The 27093-nt window shown below is 31.8% G+C and overlaps 1 protein-coding gene across 2 annotated transcripts in view; it reads left to right on the forward strand.

Annotated features, from left to right (window-relative positions):
• The window catches only part of LOC129942521 (phosphofurin acidic cluster sorting protein 2), a 235854-nt gene extending 210318 nt beyond the window's left edge, over positions 1-25536 (forward strand). Inside the window, exons 6-12 of one of the 2 annotated variants that reach the window (XM_056051501.1) lie at positions 14551-14833; positions 19499-19603; positions 23141-23684; positions 23748-24225; positions 24292-24709; positions 24772-24888; positions 24954-25536. In XM_056051501.1, coding sequence (XP_055907476.1) covers positions 14551-14833; positions 19499-19603; positions 23141-23684; positions 23748-24225; positions 24292-24709; positions 24772-24888; positions 24954-25084 — 2076 coding nt within the window. In that variant the 3' untranslated portion in view covers positions 25085-25536. The remainder of the gene's footprint in view (positions 1-14550; positions 14834-19498; positions 19604-23140; positions 23685-23747; positions 24226-24291; positions 24710-24771; positions 24889-24953) is intronic. The other variant, XM_056051502.1, reaches the window with a different exon arrangement.
• The last annotated feature ends 1557 nt before the right edge of the window (positions 25537-27093 follow it).

A 27093-nucleotide genomic window follows, 5' to 3' on the forward strand; every position in this document is an offset into this window, starting at 1 on the left:
TTACATAGTAGTGAATAATTTGACCACAATCATGTCAGAGAGCCAAGTGTTATGCCCTTAAGGTTTCAGTCAGTCTTTCTGTCAATCACTTGTTATCCATTTTGTTTATTTTTTTTTCATTTTATCTTAAGAAATTTGTGCACAACAGATGTGCCACGTGAAATTCATTTTGTATATTCTTCTATACTATGAACAAAATTCTGATTATGAAATAGGTAAAAGAAAAGTTAATTGCGGATTGTGAGGTGTTCTTTTCTTTTTTGGCATTTATTTGCACTTAGTGGATTTTAATTTTGTTTAAGGAATTTTTTGTATCCAACTACAAATTTGGAATCGTTAATACTTTTTCACTGTTTATTTAAGACGTGAATTTGACTTTTCCAATAAATGATTTCACTTTGATACTTATAAAAAATGAGTATTTCTTAGAAGAATTGAATGGATGTTAATTTAATTGTAAAAAGGAAGGTATGCTATTGACAATTCAAAACAATAACATTCAAATAGCTGCTAAGTTTCCGGTTGCAACTGCATATCTCTTCATTAAAATTACCATGACCAATACTTAAATTGGCAGCTATTTAGCTTCGATATGAATGATGAGGCTTTTTAACAATCGTTCTTGGATGTTTTACACGACTTTTTACATTTCCGCCTAGTAACGTTGCCTTCGAAGTAAATTCTGATAATTTTAATGTTGAAAGATCCAATCAGCTACGAATGGACGTTTGTTGTTGATCGACCGGTTTAAGTCTTTGTTCTAACTGAACTGAAGCCTAAGTCTTAATGTATTAAAAAAACCTGGGCTTTCGTCAACACTAAGGATTACAATATTCTCAGTTATTTCTGAGCGACGCTTCTTCGAATCAGTAATTTGTTGCAAATTTTCACCAGTTTCAATAATTTCGGCAGAGAAGGTGCTTCAAGACAAAATGTTCATTATTTTCGTAATTAATTTGTACAGCGTTAAAATTTGATTCAAGTTTTTGTAATTCGGCTGTTTTAGATTTTCAAATGTCAAAGAAGACAGCTTTTGGTGGGTGCTTTGCCACCACTCTTAATTCTTATAGAATTAACTCCTTGACGACGTTTCAAGTGCTGCTTTTCGTCGTTATCGTGTGTAAAACGTAATCTATGCAATGCCAATGATTTAATTTTATTTTCAAAACTTCACATGTTTTGAGAGAAATTGTCATGAAGTTTCATGTGCATGAGTCGAAATATTGATAAAAATGAACCCAAAATCATCATCTGTTTACAAGTCAGTGCATTTTGAATTGAGTTAATTTTCTTGTATTTTGGTATAAAATATTGGAATTCTATTTTTATTTTTTAGAAACGGATTTTTTCTAAATTTTACTTACAAACGTTTGCAAAGGATTTTTAACCAAACTTTGCCCAAAATTGTAATAAAAATTAAATTGCTTTTCAGAATTTTTACAACAAAAATACAATTACTAAAATACATATATTGTTTTACGTTATAAACCCCACAAAGTAGGAAAATTGACGAAAGACTAGATAACAGACTGTTCGTCAAAAAAGAAAACAGAGCACTTCAAACAATATGGAAGGATTATTTTAAGTCAATATATTTGTTTCTTCTCATAATTATTGAGTCGAAAACCGTTTAATTAGTTCTATTAGGTTTTGTGTTTTGTGAAAAAAGGTTAGCAACAATATTTTCCAAATGATAAAATAAGTTTGATTTCAATATCTATTTTTGATCCCGACGTTTTGAGTCGGAAACCAATTTGTATCAATTTTGGCTGCATTTTTTTAAAAATTTATATTTCTTATATAAAAAAACGGATTTGGTTTTTTTAAGAATATTATCTTAGCTAGTAAACAATTTTTTTTACATTGAACGAATTAGGTTTAAAGTAAATACTTTCATCGTTTCTCGAGATATTCCAATCCAATTTAACGTAGAATTTGTTTGTAGATTATTATTTTTATAAAAAACAATGACAGTTGAATTTTACTAATAATTTTAATAAATATTAAAAACAATATTTTTTTTACAAGACCAAACTAGTTGAAAAGCAATATCTTTAGTTGTTTCGCAAATATTTCTGGTTTGGTTTTAGTAGTTTTATTTAAGTTTTTATTTTTTGTAAGAAACCTGTTTCTTCTAGTTTTTTTCAAAATTTTACAAAATATTGTTTTAGTTATTCTTCGTTCTATAAATTTTTCTGAAATTAATACCATTTTTTGTTTGTACAATTTTCGAGGTGACAAATATTTTTTTTGATTTGTAAAAATGTATTGATTTTTTTTGTCACTCAAATTAAATTTTTTTTAAATGTGATACAATAAAAAAAACACGCACTCAATTTTGTTTAAAATCCTTTCTGCATCATGTTTTTATCTAAAAAACAAAATGAATTTGAAGTCGATATCTTTACTGATTTTTTAGATATGGAAAATGAAAAATACTATACATAAAAATCTTTGATTTAGATTCTATGGGACTTGATACGTCGAGAAAAGTCAAAATTTTCAGTTTGCCAAATTGAAGCGATTGCTTTTTCAATTACAATTAAGTGTAATTATAATGGAAAAATGGTCAATTATTAATTATATTTGTAATTGAAATGAAAATTGGAATTCATTACGAAAAGTAATCATTACTTCCCAACCCTGCTTTTTTGTTGGATTTTAAATTAATGGAAAATTGTTAATTGAAATTGAATTTTTATTGTATTTAGATCAATTTTACACTCTTTATCACTCATCCTGTTACAACTCTGTCTGCTTCTTCATACGCAATTCAAATTGTTTTGGAGCCTTAGACTGTTTTTAAACTTGTATAGGATTTTTTCCTGTGAGTAAAATCTTCTACTTTAATCATATTTTTTTCGTTTACATTTTGGAATTGATTTGGAAATGTTTCCCTCAAATCAAATAACAAATAAGTTTCATTAATCAATCAGGTTTATATTAAAAATGATTCCAAAACGTTCAAAACAAATATTATACCTCATCTTAAAGTTTATTGTGTTTAAATGGATTCATTTATTCACTACATGTGTTGACATGGTTTTTTTACTGGCATTAAATTGCAATTTTCAAATGGATTTTGGTGATCTTAATTCAAATCTGATTTCAAAATTATTGTATTACATCAGGTTTTCAAGATATCACTTTTTCAAAGTCAAAAACCCCGTATATAAAGCTTTTTTAAGGATATCTAGATTTATAAAGTAGCTTTATGTTAATAAAATCCGGGATGGTATTCTAAATCTGTAATCCTTTTGTTCAAAGTTTAATAAAAATATTTATAATTTATTATATAATATTCAAAAGAAAAATATTCAAAATTGTTACAAAAATCTAAGAAAAAAGCTAAACCAAACGCAAAACGGTTTGAAGGTAAGTTTTGTCCTCGTAACGAATATGTTGTCTAAACTATTCTGTTATTACTTGAAAAAAAAGTAGATGTTAGAGACTAGATTCCAGTTCCAGATATATATGAAAGGGCCTAGAAGAACCTTTATAATAATTTCCAGTCAAAAGGGCTGTTAAAAATGTGTAGGTCGTATTTCAATAACAACGATTCGATTCTAGAAAAGCAACAATGAGAATGCCCCAATTCTCATCGTTTCACATTTCACTAGACGAAAATTATTTTTTATTCTTATTCCGTTTTCAAACAATACTTAACGGCATTTTCAAAGCTGTCGATCTTCTTATAACAAATTTACAAAATGTGTCAATTTGTAAATATGTATCTTTATCTATCATGGATGTATGTACGAGGTGTGATCAAAAAGTAAGGTGACTTATTGGTTTTATGAAAAAAAATATTAATTTCTTTATTCAAAACTATGTTGTCTTCGTCAAAGTAATCCACATCTGATACAATGTACTTGTTACAGCGTTTTTCCAGTTTTCAAAACACTACAGAAATTAACTTTTTGGGTATTACCTTGAGCTCCTTTATCGATGCAGTCTTAATCTCTTCTCTTCAAATCTTTGTCCTTTCACGGGCCTTTCAATTTCGGGAAAAAGGAAAAGTCGCGGAGGCCAAGTCTTGTGAATAAGGTGGCTAGGGCATGATGGAAGTACTGTGCAGGTGCATTATCATGGTTCAAAATCCATGAATTTCATTTCCACATTTCCAGCCGTTTTTTTTCTTATTGATTCACGTAAACGCGGCTTCAAGGTAATACTCCTTGTTTACCGTACGCCCTTGTGGTGGGAATTCTTGATGCACAACGCCATGGTAATCAAAGAAAACTGTAAGCAAAACCTCCACATTTGAACGAATTTGGCGTGTCTTTTTCTGTCTTGGTTCTCCTGAGCTCTTCCATTTGGGATAATTGCTTTCAACGTCATAACCATATACCAATGATTCGTCACCAGTTATAAGCCTTTTGAGCAGATCAGGATCATCCTTGACGTCGTTTAACATGCCTTGGGCAATGTTCATGCGGTGCTGTTTCTGATCAAAACTAAGCAATTTTTATATTCAACAAAAAAAAATTGGCGGGTACGCAAACACAAGTCTATGCCTCTTTTACATAAGAACAGCACATGCTATGTAGTCAAAACTGTGTGAACATATGATCGTGACGTGTGTGCCAACTAAAAAAAAACTCAAATTAGAGTGTAAAGAGCGCTTAAAATTCAAAAAGTCAATTTACTTTTTAATCACACTCGTAGATTTAAATAAAGACTCATAACATATGAGAATTTCCAGATACTAATACTAATCCTAATACGTTTAGTAATTAATTTTAACTGTTAACTGAATTTTGATAGTCTCAATGTTATTTGTAAAATTCCTAGGAATTGACAAACCTAAGCTTTCGTCAACACACACGGTTTCGTTTTTTTTTATTTTTCAAATCAGTAACTTGTTCCAACTTCTTATGAGTTTCACAAGTTTAGGCAGAGAACGTGCTTCACGAAAAAATGTTCATTATTTCGTAGTAGTTTTAGCTTTTCAAATGACAAAAGCTTTCAGAACCGGCTGCTGGTGCTTTTCCACCATTCTCAATTGTTTTAGAATAAGTTCGCTGCCTGGTGATCCTCTCTCTCCATGAAATTATTTGGACTATATACAACAGTTAAGTTTCTAAAACCGAATCCATTCATTAAAAATAAATAAGGTGGCGCAACAGCCCTTTAAGAACCAGGTCCTTGTGACACAATTCTCAACCATTCCTGTGTGCGAGTAATGTTTTCAAGGATGGAGGGAGGAGGGGACCTACAGTTTTTTAAACAAATCCGAACGGCTAATTTGAGAAAGCACTTTTCATGACTTTTGCTCTTAGAGGATTTGTCAATTCCTTGCAACATGCAGTACCTACCCGTGAAAAAAACTTTAGATGCCACAGGCAGCTTTTAAATCCAAGACCTTATTTATTACCAATGATTTAATTTTAGTTTAAAACTTCATATGTTTTAAAAGAAAATGTGGTGAATATTGAGTTTTTGTTTTCACTTGGTCAACAAATTTCATGTGAAAAAGTCCAAATTTTGGTAAAAATGGACCCTTCTTGGATCATCTAAATTTGATAATTGCTTTGCTCGGAGTGTTATAAGAAATATTGGAATACTATTTTTTGTTTTTGTTTCTAAAAAAACGGCTGTTTTCTAATTTTACTCGAAAGCATGTGTTAAACATTTTAATTACACTTCGCCCAAAATTATTATACAAATTAAAATACTCTTTAGGATTTTTCCAGTAAAAATAAAATTACTAAAATATTTATTATGTTTTATGATAAAAACCCTTAAAAAAAAACAAATCATGAAAGACTAGATCACCTCGTAGTCAACATCGAAGCAGTGAGTTGGTGAAAATTTAAAATATCAAAACTATCGAAATAGTTCGCTCAAATTTAATAATTCTTAACACAATAAGTAGTGATTGCTTTTTCCAGTACTCATTACACACAAATGTTCCCATAGGAAGTTATTGTAATCGGTTCGTTTTTAGAATTGAAAATTCATTTCCCGATGTTTCAAGGTCCCTGAAGTCTAAATAAATAAATAAAAGAAGACGTACGTTCGTACGTCCGCACGTTCGGGAAGCTTTTTTCATCGACCATATCTCAAGAACCAGTAGAAATATCGATTCCAAATAAATTTTTTAATACAGATAATTATAAAAAAAAATGCAGAAATGACTCTCTTTTGGTTTCGATTATCAGTAAGATTTTTATAAAAATCCGCAGTCCATTTTTTTTTAATTAAATACTACAAAAAATACTAAAAATTGATGTTCGGTCCTCGATATCTCGTGAATACGTTAAGCTATTGACTTCAAAATGATTTCATTCGATGCTAAAGTTTCTTACAAAAATCAAATCTGTATTTGTTAACATAAAAAATAAAAACTTTCAAGAAATGCTGCTAAAAATGGTAGAAATTAATTTTAGACTAAACATCTCTTTAATTAAAATAGATTTTGAAGATATTAGCTTCAAATTATTTATCTCAATCAAAATACTGTTAGGAATATATTCAGCCCTATTCTGCTATTCACGTGGATCGTATATTCGATACGCCCATTCGATTCCCTTTCACACTGCCTTTGCATTTTCCTATCCGTCGGGTGAACTACATTATCCCAAACCAATTTGACATTCAAATAAACTGCAGTTCATGTAAAAATCTTGGGAATGTTTTTATTCATACAAAAATTAAGTTTAATCAATCCACTTAAACAGAATAATTTGTATAATTTTTGGAAATGTACAGTAATTGTCTTTTTATTCCAATAGCAAAGGAATAAGAGAATTCTCAAACGGAGAGCTTCGGAGAAATATTAAAAAGTGTCTTCCTTCCTCTAAAAATGTTAATATCCTTTTATTTATAAAATAAATATTCTAAATTTAGCAATAAATTAGGTTTCACCTAAATTTTGGTTACAAAAATTTACAAACCAGACATCATATGAAATTTCCGCTGCATTTTGAATGAATGCTTTCACGTGAATAGAAGAATACCGCGCAGTATTACCGACGTTACCGACATACACAGATTCACTTCGAATGAAAAGCAGAATAATGATTAGTGAAAATTCAAGTAAAATTCCCCCCGAAGAATAGCAGAATAGGCCAAAAGTTTTAATCAAGACAAAACATAGACGCGATTGGAAGTCATAAGTGTGGGTCGCATTACAGCCTCTTTTATTTAGATTTATTTAACCGTCTTTCTCTCCCATCTGTTTCTAAATTTTCTTGGACTCTTAGACTAATTTTAAACTTGGACAGGATTACTTCATCTGAATACTATTTTTAACCCTAAGAATATTTTTTTAGTATGCATTTTGGAGTTGATTTAGAATAAGTGAATAGAATTGGCTTAAATATAACCCTTAAATAAAGAAGTCAGGTTCCTATTGTCCAAGTAAAATTACAAACCAAAACGTTCAAGACATATGTACACATATTACACCTCGTTCCAAGGTTTATTGTCAGTTAGTCATTACCATGGTAAGCCTTTTTGGCTGGCATGTAAATTGCACTTTTATAATGGGATTTGGTGGCCAAAATTTATAACCGACTTAAAAATGAATGTATTACGTCTTATTCATATTAACTTATCACTTTTTAAAATACGAACAAAACACGACCGAAAAATGTATGTAGTAGCTTTTCTTTAATAAAATTCATGATGGTTTTCCAAATCTTTAGTCCTTTTTTCAAAATTCAGTTGAAATATTTCTAAAGGGTGTCCCAAAATTAACGCAAGATTTGAATTTGCCGCCATTTGTGCAGTGAAGTGTTGGCAACCTTGAAAAAAAGCAATTTGACAGCTAACAAACAAAAAAATGGAGCGTTATACGATAGAACAACGTGTCTTCATTATTAAAGATTATTTCAAAAATAGTGAAAGCTTGGCGGCTGCAGTTCGAAAATTTCATACAAAATATGTTCGGAATAGTGTTTTAACTTCGTCAACTGTGAAGAGATTAATTGAAAATTTCATGGAGACTGGATCCGTTGGAGACGCCAAACACACTGGTCGTCCAAAAACAAGCCGTTCAAATGTGAATGTCGAAGCAGTGCGTGAGAGTGTTGCTGACAATCCAGGAACCTCAATTCGACGTCGTGGACAAGAATTGCAAATTTCAAGAACCTCTCTACAGCGTATACTCACCAAAATCTGTGTCTTCATGCTTACAAAATTCAATTAACACAACAATTGAAACCTAATGACCATGGACAGAGAAGAGAGTTCGTTGAATGGATTATTGAACATCAACAAATGGACCCTGATTTTTCGACCAAAATCGATGAAGCACATTTTCATCTTGATGGCTTTGTCAATCACCAAAATTGCCGTATTTGATTGTCGAAAAACAAATGCATCCACAACGCGTGACTGGAGGCATAATTGAGCCATATTTTTTTGAAAATGATGCTGGTCAAGCAGTGACTGTTACTGGTGCTCGATATCGCGACAAGATTACACAGTTCTTTCTGTCAAAATTGGATGATATTGATGTGTCCAATATGTGGTTTCAACAAGACGGTGCCACATGTCATACAGCCCGTGAAACAATTCAATTACTGCATGAGACATTTCCAGGTCGTGTAAATCGGTGATCAAAATTGGCCTTCTAGATCGTGTGATTTAACACCATTAGACTTCTTTTTATGGGGTTATTTGAAATCACAAGTCTATGTTAACAACCACAACCACCCGCGCATTAAAGGAGGAGATTCAACGTTGCATCAACGAAATTCAGCCACATTTATGCAGAATGGTCATGGAAAATTTCAACAAAAGAGTGCGCATGTGCATACAAAACCGTGGAGGCCATTTGTCCGATGTGTTATTCCATACATAACCCTATCCTATGTACTTTACGAGTCAATAAAAATATAACTATCAAAAGACTAAAAACGGCGTTTTTTATTTAATTCAAATCTTGCTTTAATTTTGGGACACCATTTGTTATTTCATAAAATATTTAAACAAAAAACAACGTTAAAACCTTGAAAACGTGTATTTTTAAAACGTATCAAATGCAAGTTTTTCCCGAAATTTTATATTGATTCAAATAAAGTTTCCAGACACCTATTAGAATGCTATAAATTGTATCTAAAAGAGAAAGATTAGTAATTTTCAAAATCATCATATTGTTGATGGATATTTTGTTTTAATTTAGACGCAAGAACCACGTTTTCAGTTGTTTTTATAATTTTTAAAGTGGTATATTTTAAAAACCTGATGTGATGTGACATCTCAATCCTTTAAAAAAGTACGTTTTATTTGTGCAACAGAAACAAAACTTAATTTTGTCGACCAGTTTTATAATTCCAACAACTAAAAAATCCCATTTTATTACGTTTTTATGAAATAAAGTGCATAAAAAAACTCATAAAATTCCTTTAATTTTACCACTGATCTCAAAGGTCTTGAGCATAAATTCTTGAATATAAAAATTCGAATATCTTATGCGTGGTCGTTAACAACAACATTCCAATAAAATCAATCCTTTGTATCGAAGCTGAAAAAGAAGTAAGACGCAAAATCTGCAGTTTTTTTTCCTCAGCTTATCCTTAATTTTTCTTACGCTAATATCTCTGATTTTAATATTTTCTTTAATAAATAAATTATATTCCAAAGCTCTAAAAGATGGGTTATAAAAAGTAATTAACCTCAGCGGTGAATTTAATGGCTAAACTCGTAAATAATAACAAATTACGTTGCATTATATTCCGCATTAGTATAAATTTAATGCTGCAAATCAAATTAAAAATATTCTTACTTCTTAATACAAAACAACGAAAACAAAAATAAACAAAAACAATAAAATATCGATGTGCCATTTGGAATAAATACGACGGCGGCCGGCGGCGACGCGATGGTGGCGTCCGGGTGCCCCCAGGTAAAATAAAAATTGACTCATTGGGTTGCATTTAAATGAAGAACCGCATCTACGTTAAGCGCCGCCGAGCATCACAAACATTTTCAATGAAAAATTGAAAATATGTGAAACCTGTCAACTACTTAGCAAATTAATTTTACGACGATACGACAAAGCTAATGTCAGTCTTGTCTCTCTACGTATGTACATTTATGTAAATTAAGTAAAAGTGCAAACTTTAAGGCCAACAGATATAAAAGCGATACTAATGGTCTTTAAAAGTCAATGTTCGATAGTTTGCTTTGAGGCATCATCAATGTGTGTTTTGTCGGATTTATTGTTTATTTATTATTGATGCAGCATCACAAATAGAAAGCAAACTTCAACGACTTTTTTTAATTGTTTACTCAAATACTCCTCACGATTCTAGGAAAAGAGTGTGCTGGATAGAAATCAATTTAGAAAGAAGTAAGGTATGGATCTCTTGTTTGGGATAATTTTTATATTGATTATTGGTTCAGAAAGAAACTAACCATTAAATGAGATAAATTATTCATCGTATCAGAATAAAGACTTTGTACCGAATTGATAAAGTTAATTTTGTTTTTAAATAATTTTAGAATAGGTTATGGAGGTTTAAACACTCTTAGGACCAAATCCATACATAGACCAATTTTTGACTAGTGGTTCAGCGGCTTCAACTCTCCTGAGGAGTTGTAAAAAATATTCCACATTTGTCGAGTGTGGCTTAAGGAAAAAAGCGTAAAAATGCGCTCAAATGGAGCTCATGGGTATTCCTAGAAGTAAAAGTATAACGGTTGGATCCAAAACAAAAAAAGGGGCTGCTATTACTTACTTACTTCCCATCCGTCGAATTGTTTAACTTAAAAGTTTGTAGCTTTTCGTGTTGGGTTGAAAAAGTTGTCAATTGAATTATTCTTAAAAAAATTATAATAACCAACAATATTTTTCAAAAAAGGAAAAAGTTAAGTTTAAGCTGCACAAAATTGTTTTGGAGATAAAATCATTTTTTATACAGTTTAAGTTTTTTCCACTCGAAAGATTTGTGGAAGAAATAAAGTGTATATTGTCCAAGCCCAATTTCGGTCACAAGGAATAGTTTCTTCTTCATTTTTCGTTCACGGCTCAGCTTATAAAATTCAATGTGAAGATCAATTTCAAAAAAAATAAAATTTAATACTTAAACAAAAATGTTGCATCTTTTCAAAGATCGCATTAACTTACAACTCCAAAAAAATTAAACCAGTAAAAAAGCAGGAATTTGGCATGCTTCAATTGGCTGACAAAACTGCATCAGATTAATTTCTTCATATAGTAACCCCATAAGTTGTGCTCCATGGTACCTCCCACGAAAAGGGAGGAGGATATTTTGCTCAGTTGGATGATATTTTAATTTATTTATGTTTGGCCATAGTGTTCTGGTTGTAGCACTGCTATCAAGTGTGTTCAATCTCTTGTTAGATAGGACAGAAATTTACCCTAGATCAACTGTTTTAGATTACTTTAAAATCAAGTGTTAAACCTATTCTTGCCAGTTCATCAGCTTTTTCATTTTCTGGGACACCATTGTGACCAGGAATCCAACAGTGTCTTTAGTTGTGATATGTACCAAGAATCCAAAAGAATCTTGAGTTGTGATGTGTACCAAGAACTCGTAGGTCTAAGCGACAGAAAGTTACCATTCTTGATTTGAGTTCTGTGACAGAAATAGTAATAAAGAAAGTAATATCAACTTGCGGTATTGGCATTATTAAAATTAGAATCACAATCACATCGTTACCAATGGCGCTGGATTTTCAGCAATCAGTTTATCTTAGCCGCAGTGCCCTAATAGCAGTAGATTCTTGTACAACCAGATCAAGATGTATTATTTCAAGTTTTGCTTCTAGGCCAGATACCAATGCATACTTACTTACATACTTACCTAATTTGGCCCAGTCCGGGACGGACCTAGGCCTCAACCAACATGCGTCTTCAGCCAGCTCGGTCCCTAGCTAGCTGTCTCCATTTTCGCACGTCAAGTTGGTTGAGGTCTTCCTCTACTGCGCAGTCGCTCGGGATTGGATTCGAAGATCTTCAGGGCTTAAGTGTTGATGTCCATTCGCTCTACATGATCTAGCCATCTAAGCCGTTGGACTTTAATTCTGCTAACTAGGTCAGTGTCGCTGTACAGCCCGTACAGTTCGTCGTTATATCTTCTCCTCCATTCTCCATCTATGCGAACGGGATCAAAAATCTTATCTTTCTTTGACAGGGTCCAGGCCTTATAGAACCCGGATGATGAGTGTCTCATATATGGTGAGATGCTTCCTTCTTGCCTTCTAAGTCCAAAGAAGCAGCGATTTGCAAGAGTTTTTCTTCGTTTGATTTCAGCGCTGGTGTCGTTGTCTGCATTAATAGCGGTGCCTAGGTAGACAAAGTCCTTAACTACCTCAAAGTTATAGCTGTCCATGGTGACGTTTTGTCCAAGACGTCGTTGTTCAGTGTCCTTTTTTGATGACAGCGTATACTTGGTCTTGCCCTCATTTACCACTAAACCCATCTTCTTTGCTTCCGTCGCAATGCTCAAAAACGCTCCACTGACATCACACTTTCATCTTCCAACTATACCAATATCATCTCCGTATCCGAGTAATTGGATGGACCTTTGGAAGATTGTGCCTTTAGTGTTGACGGTTGAGTTTTGCACAATTCTTTCCAAAACGATGTTAAAGAAGTCGCATGACAGTGCATCGCCTTGTCTAAAACCTTTTTTGACATCAAATGCATCGGTAAGATCTTTTCCGACCTTGACAGAGCAGCGTGCATTCTCCATCGTCATTCTGCACAAACGGATAAGTTTGACAGGGATGCCAAAACTAGATGGTGGGTATCGATTTGAAGCTCCTGTGTTTTTTCCAAGATCTGCCGTAGTGAGAATATTGGGTCGATAGTGGACTTTCCTGGTCTGAAGCCACACTGATAAGGACCAATCAGGTTGTTGAAGAACGGCTTCAGACCTTCACATAATATGGATCTTACATGTAAAGGGTCTTTTTTCTTATGATTGGGCAAACTATGCTGAGGTTCTACTCATCGGAAATGCTTTCTTCCGACCATATTTTGCAGATGAGTTGGTGCATGCTCCCTACCATGTCATCGCTGCTGCTTTAAATAGTTCGGCAGCGATGTCGTCAGCTCCAGCAGCTTTGTTTGACTTAAGTTTAGATATTGCTATCTTCACTTCGTCAAGGTCAAGTAGGCGGAATTGTTGATCTACGTCGCCTTGGTTAAGTGGTTCTATCTTCCTAAAAGCGGAATTCTGTTCGCCATCGCCGTTTATATAATTTGGGGAATTGGTCTTTCCATATTCTCAACATAGACCGCGTTTCTACTACGATGTTCCTTTGATCGTCCTTACAGGCTTCGGTTCCTACCTGGTACCTTTGGGAGGTTTTTTTTTACCTCCGATTGAATTCCAGTTTTAACCTAAGACCACACCAAGATACTTCGCTTAGTTAGAGAATTTGAGTTGGTTCCATACAATAAACGGAAGCGGTATTCTTCTTCTGTTCCAAAAAGGGCTTTGGCGTATTAACCATCAAACCGCAGTTCATAGTCCATGTATGCACTGTGGATAAAGCATTTTCTATCTGCTTGCTGATGGTAGAGAGGAAAAGATCCACCTTGTGGAGTCCCTTTGAAAGTAGTTACCTTGATCTTTATAGAGCTATTAACATGTACATCATTTATCCGGTGATAATGTTGTTTATGTTAAGAATAACAAGTGCTTCCTCCATCGTCTAATTTCCAACATGATGGAAGGCTCTTTCCTCCAATTCTTTGGCAATAGTACTTAGTTTTCCAGCTTGTGAGAAGGAGTCCCATTTCATCTTTTCTTCGGTAATCAATTCTGTTGGTAGTGTGTTTAAATTTCAGGGTGTCACTTGTGTATCCCTGTTATTATTAGAGGTGCTACCTGGAAAGTAAGAGTTTACTGTTCTATTTCGTTCTAAAGATTTAATTTACCAAATTGAAGAACATTTGTAAGTACACTTGGGCGTATGCGTACTTTTTTCATTTCAAAGATTTTTAAAAATATGTGAAAAATTGTTCAAATAGTGTTAGTGATATAAAAGTCATCCGCTGTTTTTATTAATTTTCATGTAAAGTTGAGCACCAAAAACCATTAAAATGTTTCTATTTTAGACTAAAAGTATATAAACCTAAGATTAAATTCTGCTTACTTCCACATTCATTCATGAATAAGTTGTTTTCTATATTTCTTTTACTTTCTCAATGAAATGTTCATTGGGAAAATATAATTCAATAAAATTCAATACCAATCTAAATAAATGCAGCCTATAACATGCCGAACACATGAAGGTAAAAATAGAAATAAAAACTACATGTGCTAAGATTCACAGTCGAGGCTTTATCGATACGTTTTTATATACAAACAAAAGTCTACTTAGGGGTAATGTACATATGTCATTGAACGCATGGAAAGTGTATTATTTATTTGTTGACAAGGACACTATATAGTATAAACCGTTTCAAAATGATGACAGAAAATAGTTTGACGTCATAATAAACGATGATTAGATTTCCAATTGAATTTATTATTTTTTTATATGGAATATTTAAAATAATGAGATCATAATTATTATTTTTTGAAATTTCAATTAATATGCTTTGAATTTTTCGTTTTACAGACAATTTCGTTGCAACAACGTAATTTCAAGCAGAAAATTGTTGCACTGCTTAAACGGTTCAAAGTCTCTGAAGAATTGGATGGCGGAGTTACACGAGGACCATCATCGTTACGGGGCGAACGTGATTTGGATGCTCTATTTCAGGAATTGGAATCTCTATCGTGTTGTGAAGGCGATGATTCTGGACCAGATATGGACAGTTTGTCAATTGGTTCAACACCAAAGCCATCTTTAAGGCCATTCTTTACGAATTCCCGAATAATGTTACACGATTCTAATACAGGTAAGAAAAACCAAACAAAAATACTTTGTTTTTGATTTTTTTTTTTAATTTTTTGTTTTCTTTGATTTTACTTTTTATAACTATCGATTTTATTTTTGACTGGGTTTCGTGTTTGAGAAGAAAAAAATACTAAAAAAATAAAGTAGGTGCCTGTAAAATTTTTAACTTTCGTAATTTAGTTTTAAGTCTATTCTTTTAGGAAATGATTGTAGTACTTAAGAATAGAAATTCTAAAATATTTTAGCTCGTATTGTTTTTTAAAAACGTGAACGCATGTCTTTCATTCCACTGTATTCCAGTTTTTTGTATTTTTAAGGATCAGTGGTGTTGATGCATTAGAATAAATAAATTAAGGACATGTTTTGGATTGATTTTACTTTCAATAAGTTTTGCTTAAAATAAAAAAAAATATCTTAATATTAAAAATATCGATTTAAACACTCACTTGGCTTAACTCGACATCGCGACGGGTTTAGTACGTTCTTTTATATACTCACTTTCGTACTTACTTTACTTTAGTTGGCGCTACAGACATCCTGTTCCTGGTCCTCAAGTTAAAGGTCCCGATCTCTAGCTTGCTGTATCCAGTTTCAAATACCAAGCCGGCGTCTGTCGTTGCTTCAAGTTTAGCATTTAATACCGTACGGTCTTCAGCTTAGCTTTGTCTATTCGCTCTAGTGACAAGTCCCTCTACAGCTCGTAAATTTCGTGAATGTATCTTCTCCGTCAGATATTATTTTGCTTTTCGTCATATACCGGTTCTAGGGATCCTCCATCCACCAGAAAAAGAGTCCAAGCATCTGCACCATACAGTAAAACTGGGATGGTTATGGTTTTCTACAGTGTCTTCTTGGTAATCCAAGTTAGGGCATTATTCCTCAATTACTTACTTAGGCCAAAGACCCAGTGGTAAGCAAAAGCAATTATATGTTTGATTTCAGGGATGATATCATTTGTAGAGTTAATAGCAGTACCCAGGTAGATAAATTATTTTTTAACCTCAAAGTTATATCTATCAATGATCACGTTCTGACCGAGTCTACGATGACTCTATTCGATGAAAGTCAATACTTCGTTTTGGCCTTGTTGTTCGCTTTGGGCTCGATATCGGAAAAGGCACCCGTTTGGTTCTTCCCATGATGTGTGGGTTTTGGAAAGATGCTGCAATTAGTGTTGACGTTGGTTTTTCGATACACTCTTTTAGGAACAATATTGAAGCAGCTACATGACAGTGCATCGCATCGGTTGGGACTCTACCGATTTTGACACAGAAACGAGAATAGTCCAATGTACGTATGTCAAATTATAAGTTCCATCGATCTTTTCAGAAAGAGGAGGCCCTGTTCACAATTATTGTCTCTCTTCTCTCTCTCCCTCTCTTTATTATAAAGTGATATGTTCTCTACAAAATTCAGTTTTAGAACACGTTTGTCAGATCTGTCAGAAATTAATACAGAACTGGCCCGTTTATATTTCTAAGATTTCTCAGACGGATTAACAGAGCAAGAGAAAGAAGTATAAATACTATTCACTATACGTTTTCACATAGTAACCAAATAAGCTTTGCATTTCTTTCTATCATTTTTGACATGTGCGACAGCGAACTCTTGAGAAATCGAATCATAAAAACTCTGGTCTCAGATTTCTGACAGAAAAAGTGAAAAATTTGTATAAGTAATTTTGTTTAAATGTATTTCAAAAAATACGGAAAACTCTAAAATCTTTGAAATTTAAACTGGCCTAATTCAAAATGAATATCTGTCAATGTTAAAAATGACAGCTAATATTTGAGAAAAAAGTGAAAAAACAATAAAAAAAAATTCTTTAGCTTTTTCAAAAAATTGGTACAAAATAACTTCGTCTTATTTTGTTTCTTCCTTGCTGGTAACCGTGAAGAGATAATCTGTCAAAAATTTAACTTTGACAGACAGGGACAAAACAAAATTAACTTACTTTCCTATTTAAAAAAGGTGTTTGTAAAAATAAATCACTATGTACATGCATTAAATCCTAAGATCTTGAAGGCCAATTATTATCTCAGTATAAATGCGTTTTTAAATGTTCGTCCTACCACTTTAAGTAATGGCGTATATTTCAACTGTCAAATGGGAAAAGATGACAGCGATGTGATTAAAATGAAACCTCTCATTAAAAAATAACCATTCGTCGACTAATATGTATTTACCACTACCAAATTGTAAGAGTCCTGTTATACAAATCTTGAAGTTCTCAATTTTTAAAACCTTTAAAATAAAAATTTGTTACTATCGCTATTCTGACAGTATTTGTCATTTACATTCTACCTTTTAGGCAACCACATATTTTAATGTTTCCAAATTGGATTAATATTAAAAGAGACACATTGTTTTCTGTTTGAATGAGTTGGGAGAAGATAAAAAGATAAATTGTTATATAAATAACTTCTAAAAAATTATTTACTATCACAAACTTTGACGGAAATGTTCACATATTTCTCAACCGTACAATATTATCGCATTAAAAAATTTAAAAAAATGACAGATAGTACACCTGTCATACTTGTCAGTTGTATAATTTCTAAAGTTTTTTTTCTAGTTTTACTTACTAAGTGGTTTAAAATCAACTGCAAATTAATTGTGTCACCAAAGAAGCAGTTATTGGCAAAGTTATTCTTCGATCTGGTTATCCTACAAACTTTTTATTTCTAACACCCAAAAATTCTTCAAAATCATCCTTCTTCTTCCTCCTTTCATATTTCTCCAATTGTGTACTGCCATCATAAGTCCCTTGCATTGGCCTTTTCAATTACAAATTAAATTGACATGACAAAGTTTTTTCCCAATAAAAAAGGAACATAAGAAAATCCATACACTCAATCTACCTTACCGACTAATCGACACGATGCTGATGCTCTAACTTTTATTTTGCTACAATAAATCACTGTCGTTACTTCTTAAGTTGTGTTTAATGTTTTTTGTTCTTCAATTAAACAAAGTGAGAGTGAAAACATTTTCTATCCACCAACGAACAATTATTTTATTTTCGCGCATGAAAGCGCCAATGATGATGATGATGGAAGTAATTAGTAAAGTGCCAAAAGGTTTTTCTCTTTTTATAATAGTTCCAAGTGTGAACAGAACTTAAGTTTTTATTGATTTACTTAATTGTTTCTTACTTATTTAATAAATTTTCTATCGAAATTGATATTCGATGTAGATTAAAATTAGTTTCGATAGTTGTGTTTTGGAATATATGAAGTTCGAAAGTGACATTTTGTGGAGACTAACAGATATGCCAAATTGAAATCTGAAAATGAAAAATAGGTCTGTTTTTTTCAATTTCTAAAATTGTATTCGATTAAGTGCAATATTAAACGTTTTTAAATTGTATTAATTTAGAATCTAAAAACATTTGGTTACTTAATTTGATATTGAAGCATCATGTGACACTTGACGTTTAAAGTCAGATAAAGTCCATTTATGAATTGTTTTAGGCGTGTTCAGGTTTTATTTTGGATAGACCGATATCTGTGCAGCTGTCACTTCTAAAGCTTTCATCTTTTGACATTTGACAAGTAAAAACTACGCTATTACGAAAACATGGAACGATATTAAAAACGAACGGTAATCAAAAATATGATTTCGATGTTCGTGAATGAATTCGAGAGGAATATTTTGTTATCTGTCAAAAAGCTCATTCATACCGACGTGTTTTTGTTTTTAACTAGAAATTCGAAATTATGAAATAATGCCTACTTCGTCAAGGAGATTATTTTAGGTTCGTGGTAAATAAAAATAACTTTGTCTACTTGACTTATTTGGTGAGTTAACTCTGTGTTAAATTAATATTAGAACTCTGACAGACGCTTGACAAAAATCTAAAAAACCAATGTGCGCCATCTTGTTTCGAAAGTCAACTGACCACATACACAAAGTTTTACACATCGATTTCTGTCAACTGTCAAAGTTCAAGTAAATAAGTCACTGACAGTCCAATTTCTGAGTTGACAAAGGTTCTATATGTAAATCTATTCCAACTCAGAAATACATAGGTTAGCACTTAAAAAAAGCTATTAGTGATTTTCATTGCACGACATGTAGGTAAAATTTCTGCGACGTTAGGGAGCTTTAAAAACTGCAAGTGTTGACCTCACCTTAACTCAAATCCAGCAATTCTCTTTCACAAGTGAATCAAAGTAAACAAAATCGCTTTTGCTTTGCAAATAAATTCTTTATTCAAAATCTAATTAATTAAGACTATTTAGATAAATGCACGGCTGAATTTTTAAGCATTTAGTTATTGTATTCCAATATAGTTTGTTGTAGGTTGCTTTTAATTGAACGCTTTTCTGAAATTTATTGTTTTTATTTTTTCTTTTTGAAATAACTATATTTCAAATTTTTAAAAACTTTTTTTTTAAATTTGATTGAAGTTTTAAATCTACGTAGAAACTAATTTACGATACAAGTTTTTTTTAAAATATTTTTTAATTAAAATTACAACATAATACATAAAAACATAAAAACCTCTTTATACGTATACAAATTTTTATATATTACATTTAAATTTTATTATTTCTCTTTTTGTTTTTTTTTTTTAATTATTTTGTCTTATGATTTCGGTTCTATTTTTCGTTTGTTTCTTTTGTTTTTCTTCTTGTGCATGGCTTGATGATTTCTTTTGCAGGCAACATGGAGAGAAGGTCCTCGGACAAAAGTGATCCAACATCGATTAATAATGATAATAAGAAAAACAATACTTTTAATAATAACAATTTGGCCTCGACACCAGGTGATGTGATGAAACAAATTTATTGAACAAAAACATATTTTCCTTTTGTGTAACTATTTTTTGTTTAAATAATATTTAAATTTCCTAACCAGAAAAAAAAAACTAAATTCCCTTTTTTTAAACTTCGATTTTTACATTTCACAACATAAAATTATATGTTTATTTGTTTTTTCTTAATGCTAATTTTTAAATATTTTATTTGATGTTACTATCCTTCGGAATCACTTCCTTAATATAATGATCTATTTTTGTTTTGTTCTCCTTTTTGTTTTATTGTTTTTCTTTTTATCAAAAACTCTCTAGAATGTTTTATTATATAATTATTTTCTTAAAATCTACTTTGGTCAGTTATTTTTCCTTTTTCCAATTTATTTATTCGCTCTTAAACTTTTTAATCACATTTATCAAAACATTCATACACTAACAAAAACATAATACACATTACACTTCTTACACGGATATGAAAACTGAACCCGGAAATAGTGTTTTCAAAACATATTTTCCATTAAATGCCAAGTTATGTAACATCACAATTAACTACTTTGTCCCCTAAAAATGAACTCCAACATCTTTTACTTCCAAACACTTATAAATAAAATGTTTTAACTGAAAATTACCAAAAATTATGAAGAAATTTGTGAACATAACCACAAAATTCAGCTAAAATAAAAGGAAATGTCATAAATCCCACATGACAGTCAAAATACACAAGTCAGCCATATTGAATACTTATATAAACCATTTTTCTCTTTTTTTCATTTACCCTCAATTAAATGTCAATTTTATTAAACTTAAATAAATTGCATCTATTCACTTATTTGTACCTGCAACTCCTACAAATAAATCTAGTTCCTAAGCGTAATGTTACTTCGGTTATAAATTTTATAACTCAAAATTATTATAATCAACATATTGTGAAGGGCTTAGCAATTTACTTGTTCCCTTTTGTTAAACAAGGTATATCTGAACACGTCTAAACGATGGCAGTTCATGAAACAAACAAACCTTGTCTATCAACTTGAAATGTCAAAAACTTAGCATTTAAAGGGATTTATAGAATTACTAACAGTTGAAGTAGCCATTTTGTGATTTGAACTTTAGCAATTTACTATTTCCTTTTTGTTAAACGTCCTTGCGATGGCAGTTCATGAAACAAACAAACCTTATCTATCAGTTTGGAATGTCAAAAACTCAGCAGTTAAATGGATTTATAGAATTACTAACAGCTGAAGTAGCCATTTTGTGATTTGAACTTTAGCAGTTTAATGTTCCCTTTTTGTTAAACGTCCAAGCGATGGCAGTTCATGAAACAAACAAACCTTATCTATCAGTTTGGAATGTCAAAAACTCAGCCGTTAAATGGATTTGTAGAATTACTAACAGTTGAAGTAGCCATTTTGTGATTTGAACTTTCGTTAAGAGATAGTAAGATCATGAAACAGATTATCATTAAAAATGTTGCACCAATTCCCGCAGAACAAAGATTTCTTCCTCATTTCGAAATATCCTACCAACAGGAGTTGTAAGTTGCGCCAGAAGTGAGCTTTATCACTAAAAACACTAAATGGCCGAAATGATCTGTGAACTACGTGAGCCGAAATGATCTGTGAACTACGCGAACAGATGTACAGGGTTCGCCATCTAACTTTTTTTTCAGCTAGTGCTTATTTCGTGAATGGTAACAATTAGCTCATGTCTGATTTGACAGACAATTAGTTTTATTTTTCCTCTAAACGAATATGGTTGTGTATACGCTTGAACAATGCTTAGAGAAAATGCCGATTTTTCCAAAAAATAATAGGGCCCTTTTTCTTCGAAAATGAGCAAGGATTGGCTATTACAGTCAATGGCGATCGTTTTCGAGCTTGTTGAACGAATATTTGTTCACAAAAATTGAAAAGGATATTGGCCACACAGCCGAAGCAACACTCGATGTTTTTATAGCATTTTCAAAAAAAAACAGAAGTTATTTGACGGACCCTATATTTTTGATTCAAGATTCAAGTATCTAATTGGGCAGCTGCCAAAAATTGCTTCCCAATCAAGGCAGAATGAAGAAAAATCAGGTCTACTTATGTCAAAAAGACAGCTTATCATGTCTTATTCTTTTTACTGGAAGCTGAAATTTATTACTTTGTGATTCATTTGTTGCCCAATTTCATTTAATGTTTTGTGTACATATGTTCTTTGTCATGTTAAAAATGGAATGAGGCCTTTTCTCTTAACAATAAAAACACAAACTTTTTAAGAAGGTTTTTCACATATAACTAAACTTCCAAGTTTGATATAAACAAGATCTGAGAAATTAACAAGATGCCTTGGTCTTATATTGCGTTCAAAGAAGGAAGTTGACTGCAAATGAAGTCCCTTTTGTTGTCTTAATCTACCCATTGCCAAACCTTACTAAAAAGATATTTGACATTATCAACTGTCAAACCAATGACAACCATCGAAACTTTTCATGTAAATAAAACATCAACAGGCATAGGGCTGTTCGTTTTAATTTCGTGTATTACATTCGGTTGGTGCTGGCATTTGGCACCGTCCTGTCAAACCCTGCTGTCATTTTAGTTTAATGACAATTTAGTTGAATTTTTGTCATACACGATATTGGATCGCTTTACAATCGAACAAAGCGTTGATATTAACTTAATATGACTACAAAACTGATTATTCAAATGTATCAACTTTTTGCGCATTATATGTTCAAGGCAAATGAACGTTGAAATTCAAAACCAACATTACTCAAGTTATACAAATCTGCGAATGTTGAAAATCTTAAAAAAAACTCTACTATGAATGAAATTAATATTGGTTGATAGGCAATATACAAACTTTTATAATAAAATAGAATTTATAACCAAAATGATTCGCTTCATTTTTGAAGCGCAAAAATGAATAGCAGTGTACTTAATTTCTATTAGGTATCCAAGTAAAATTACATGATATAAAATTAAGTTAGAAACTCTTTTTCTCCAGAAACTATCAACTTAAAAGAAGTCTTAATCTTCTTAAGCACTCACTGCCTCATACCAGCAGTTTCTACTTAGTTAAAACCTTTAAGTTTCACAGAACACATAATTAGGGTCTGATTGCTTACTACACCCACTTGCTTTCTTTAAGCTTCCACTAGCTAGCTCTTGCTTCGTTTCCAAACAACACAACTTAATCCACTTGTTAATAATGTTTCTTTAAACTTTGTGTGTCTTATTATTTATGTAAAACCTATTGGTAGAAATTGTGTAGACTTCTAGAAAAGACATAAACTGCTCAAAAGGAGGCAATGCCATTCCCACCGATTTCTTGTGTATTTCATGTCATGAATCACCACCGTAAGTCTTTATGCACATCTTTTTCTACATCTTGATAAGTTTTTACTTTTGTTGTATTTAATTTTGTTTTTATTTTTCTTATTCTATTGTGGCATCCAACTCGGTAGATTTTTGTAGAGTTCTTTAAATCTCCAAAACTTTGAACAAAAATTATAAAAAAATAATAAAAATTAAATCATTATAATAAAAATGTATTTTCTTTTAGATCGTTGTCCTGAATTCCGAAATGATAGCTCTGGTAATGAGGCAAATGCAGGCAACACCGATGGCCAAACATCAGATCCACAAAATAGTCCACCACGCGAAAAAGACTTTTTGCAAAATGCTTTCAATATGACACCGGTGACACCAGGCCCTCCAGTAACAGTTCTCTCCCAACCGCCGCCGCCCAGCGAGAAGCGTAGTCGTCTTTTTCGGACTTCTAGCAGTACTCCGGGCGGCGGCAAGAAAAAGCAATCCTTGAGTCTGACAGCTGAACCGCGATCAGTATTAGAGACATGTTTGTCTCCAACAAATGTTGAACCGAGGAAAATGCTCCTCGATCAATTGAGCAGGGTATTCGCTACCGATGAAGCCGTTATACCGGATGTGGTAACAATAATAAGCCCCCCAGAAGCCCTCGTCAGTATTAGTTGGGCCAGTAAGCTGACGCAGTTATTTGCGAATACATTTAAGCCCGCATTTTTACCCCAAAACACGGCCGAGGTTAAGGCAGTGCTTCAAGCACTTATGGGGAAAATACAAAAATAGTATGTTATCTTTTATTTTATTCTTCTATGAATATGCTAATCAGAACCTTTTCTCTATTTTAGTTGTAACTCTAATGCCAAACCTCCGACAACTGTGAAAATACTCCTTTTGGGAGGTGATTGGCTACAGGGGGCCGCATTACGACACTATGTGGAATTGCTGGGTGTACGACCGCCCGACTGGGTCAATCATCTACGATTTTACATTGTTCCTATCGGCAGCAGTACCATATCACGTCATCTGAGCTCAGTTGATCAGTCATATTGCGCAATGTTTGGCACCGAACACTGGTATCAATTGTGTGAGCGTGCCGCAGCTACTGCAGCTGCTGTTACTGCCGTTTCAACAGTGAATGCCCAATCTATCTCTTCATCACTAAATGATCCGATGGCAATGAATAAATCGGATATTGTTGAACTGATCAATCGAGTACAAAGGTACTTACATGCAGCTGGTCCTTGCACACAGATTCCTATCGCCGAAGCAATGGTAAACTACAAGGATGAAGATTCTTGTCAAATATTTGTTCCATTTGTCAGTGTAAGTATAAACATTAAAAATATATTTCTCCAAACTGTTAACCATTAACATTGCCTTTTTTTGTAGGATGTCCGAATTGGTTATGCCGATGGACCACAAGTTTCATTAGATCTCGAAGAATCGCTACAATTGGCACAGCAAGCAGCTGCTGGCAATGCTGGCGGTAATAGTGGAACTGGTATTCTTTCAAGTTCTCCTCCATTGAGTGGAAGAGTTTCACCGCCATTGCAAACGCCACCATCAAATCAAACTACAGCCGCATCTGCACACGAATCAGTTGAATTGCAAGTCGATTATTGGCCAATAATGCGACCATTGGACGCAAAAGAAAAGAGCATATCAAAGGGAGGGGATCAGGGAAAAAATAGTATAAAGAGTACTTTTAGAAATCTACAAGTGTGGCGGCTACCGCAAAATGCTCAAATTGGTGAGATTTCAAATGGACTGACTGTTAGTTTTGCAACGAAAGAGAAAAAACAAAAAAGTATGTAATTTGCATGCACCAAATGATTTTAATTAATAACTTTTATTTTATTAATATTTCAGTTATGCGTTTAGGTAAGAAAAAGGAGAAAGATCGCGATCTCGAAAAAGAACAATGCGTTGAAGGTGTTGCACGATTGATTTGTTCACCAAAACAGTCTCATCCAGTTCCACTGAGAGGTAAATATTTAAATTTCAATCCAAATTATTTAAAATCTTTAACATAAAAATCTTCCAATTTTTAGTATACATCGATGGAACCGAATGGACTGGCGTTAAGTTCTTCCAATTATCATCACAATGGCAAACACATGTTAAAAATTTTCCAGTTGCTCTAATTGGTTATACGCCAATGTCCTGTTCAGAGCTATCCTAGTCATTTTAAACTAAAACAAAAACATATAATTATATAATAAAATACATTACGTCATATAAACCGAAAATGTTTTAAAAATTAATAAATATAAACAATAATTATACACATTACACAATAAAAAAAAATTAAATCCTATACTACTATGTATTTAAAAAAGAAATAAAGAAGAGAGAAAACACACAATAAATATAAAATAATTAAAACTACCAGTGAAAAGAAAAAGTAATTTACAAAAGCTAATTAATTAATATTCAAAAGAATAAACAAAAAACACAATAATGATTTTGCAAAGCTTGACTATCTTAATCATCATCCATAGAAACATAATATTTTCAAAACTATCCCACAGAAATAGACAAAAATAAAGAAAAACTAAACAAATTGGTTACAGATACGAATATAAAAAGAAAACTAAATAAATGGAAACTAAGATGAACAGGAAAATAAATTAATGCAAAACATTTCATATTGAGCCGAAAAAAATACACTAACTTTCTTACTCTTATTGTTGTGATTAAATTAAAAAAAAAAGTATAAAATATATTGTAGAAATATAATTATATATAATGCAATAAGAATTTAAATTAAATATTGTTTAAAACAAAAATAAAATAGTTACTCATTGTTAACGTAACTCAAAGAAATACATTTCAAAAAGAAAACAAACTTAGATAAAAGTACATATTCCCCAAAAACTTGGTTCTTGTTTTATTTTATTAGTTTAAGGCTGGGTAAATTATCTATTTAAAATTTTAAAATGTTAAGGGAATGTTCCAGAAACTCGAAAGTGTTGAGTCTGTTTTAGTTTATAGTTCAAAATAACCTAAGAGGACAACATTTATTACAGTTATATAATAGTGGTCAGATATTCAAACTTTACGTTGGCAAGCCAATTGTTATACTTCATTTATTTAAGGATGTCACCTGCTCACCTTCTCGTGAAACCATTCAGCATAATTCAAAACAGATATCGAAATGGTTTATCCATGTCAGTAAATACTTTTTTGTAAAGGTACCTTGAAAAAAAAAACAATAGTTCCAATGTTGCGACCCACTCTTATAACTTCCCATCATATATAGAAACAGTTTAGTTTGAAAATCTAGTTTTGTTAAATAGATTTTTAGTCGAAAATTTTTGTTTACCAATTTCTTAAATTTTTTTAAATTGGATGAATGAAATTAACTTGAGATATATCAAGAATCGAACATCAATTTTTACCAAATCTGCGTACTATTTTTTGTAAAGAATATTTTCTGTGAAGTAAAACAAGTTTGAAGACAATATTTTCAATTTTTAAAAGCGTTTTGAGTCGTTAGTAAATTTTTTTAGGTTTTTATTTTTTGTAAAAAAAAAAAAATATCAATTAGATTTTCTCAAAATTTAACTAAATGTTGACAACAATATTTTTAAAATATAAAAGTAGTTTAAAGCCAATATCTCAAAGTTTTGAAAAGATATTTGAGTCGAAAATCAATTTTTACCAACTTTTATAAACTTTTTTATTAGATTTTTATTTTTTGTACAAAAAACTGTCAATTCGATTTTTCTCACAATGTTTCCAAATGTTGAAAACAATATTTTTTATAGGATAAAACTAGTTGGAATCCATAGTCTCAAGTTTTTAAAAAGATATTTGAGTCAAAAATCATTTTTTCTATTTTTCTCAAAATTTTACTTAATATTGACGACAATATTTTTTAATAGATAAAAGTTGTTTAAAGTCAATATCTCAAAGTTTTGTAAAGATATTTGAGTCGAAAATGACTTTTTACACACTTTCATTATTTTTTTGTTTAGGTTTTTTTTTGTTAAAAAAACTGTCGATTCGATTTTTCTAAAAATTTTCAGAATTTTGAAAACAATATTTCTTATAAGATATTAGTTGATTAGTTGAAAGCCATAATCTTAAATGTTTGGAAAGATATTTGAGTCGAAATTCAATTTTTACAAACTTTGAGTAATGTTTTGTTTAGCTTTTTATTTTTTGTAAGAAAAACTGTCAATGCGA

Source organism: Eupeodes corollae, chromosome 1, assembly GCF_945859685.1.
Source record: "Eupeodes corollae chromosome 1, idEupCoro1.1, whole genome shotgun sequence".
Classification (NCBI taxonomy): Eukaryota; Metazoa; Arthropoda; class Insecta; order Diptera; family Syrphidae; genus Eupeodes; species Eupeodes corollae.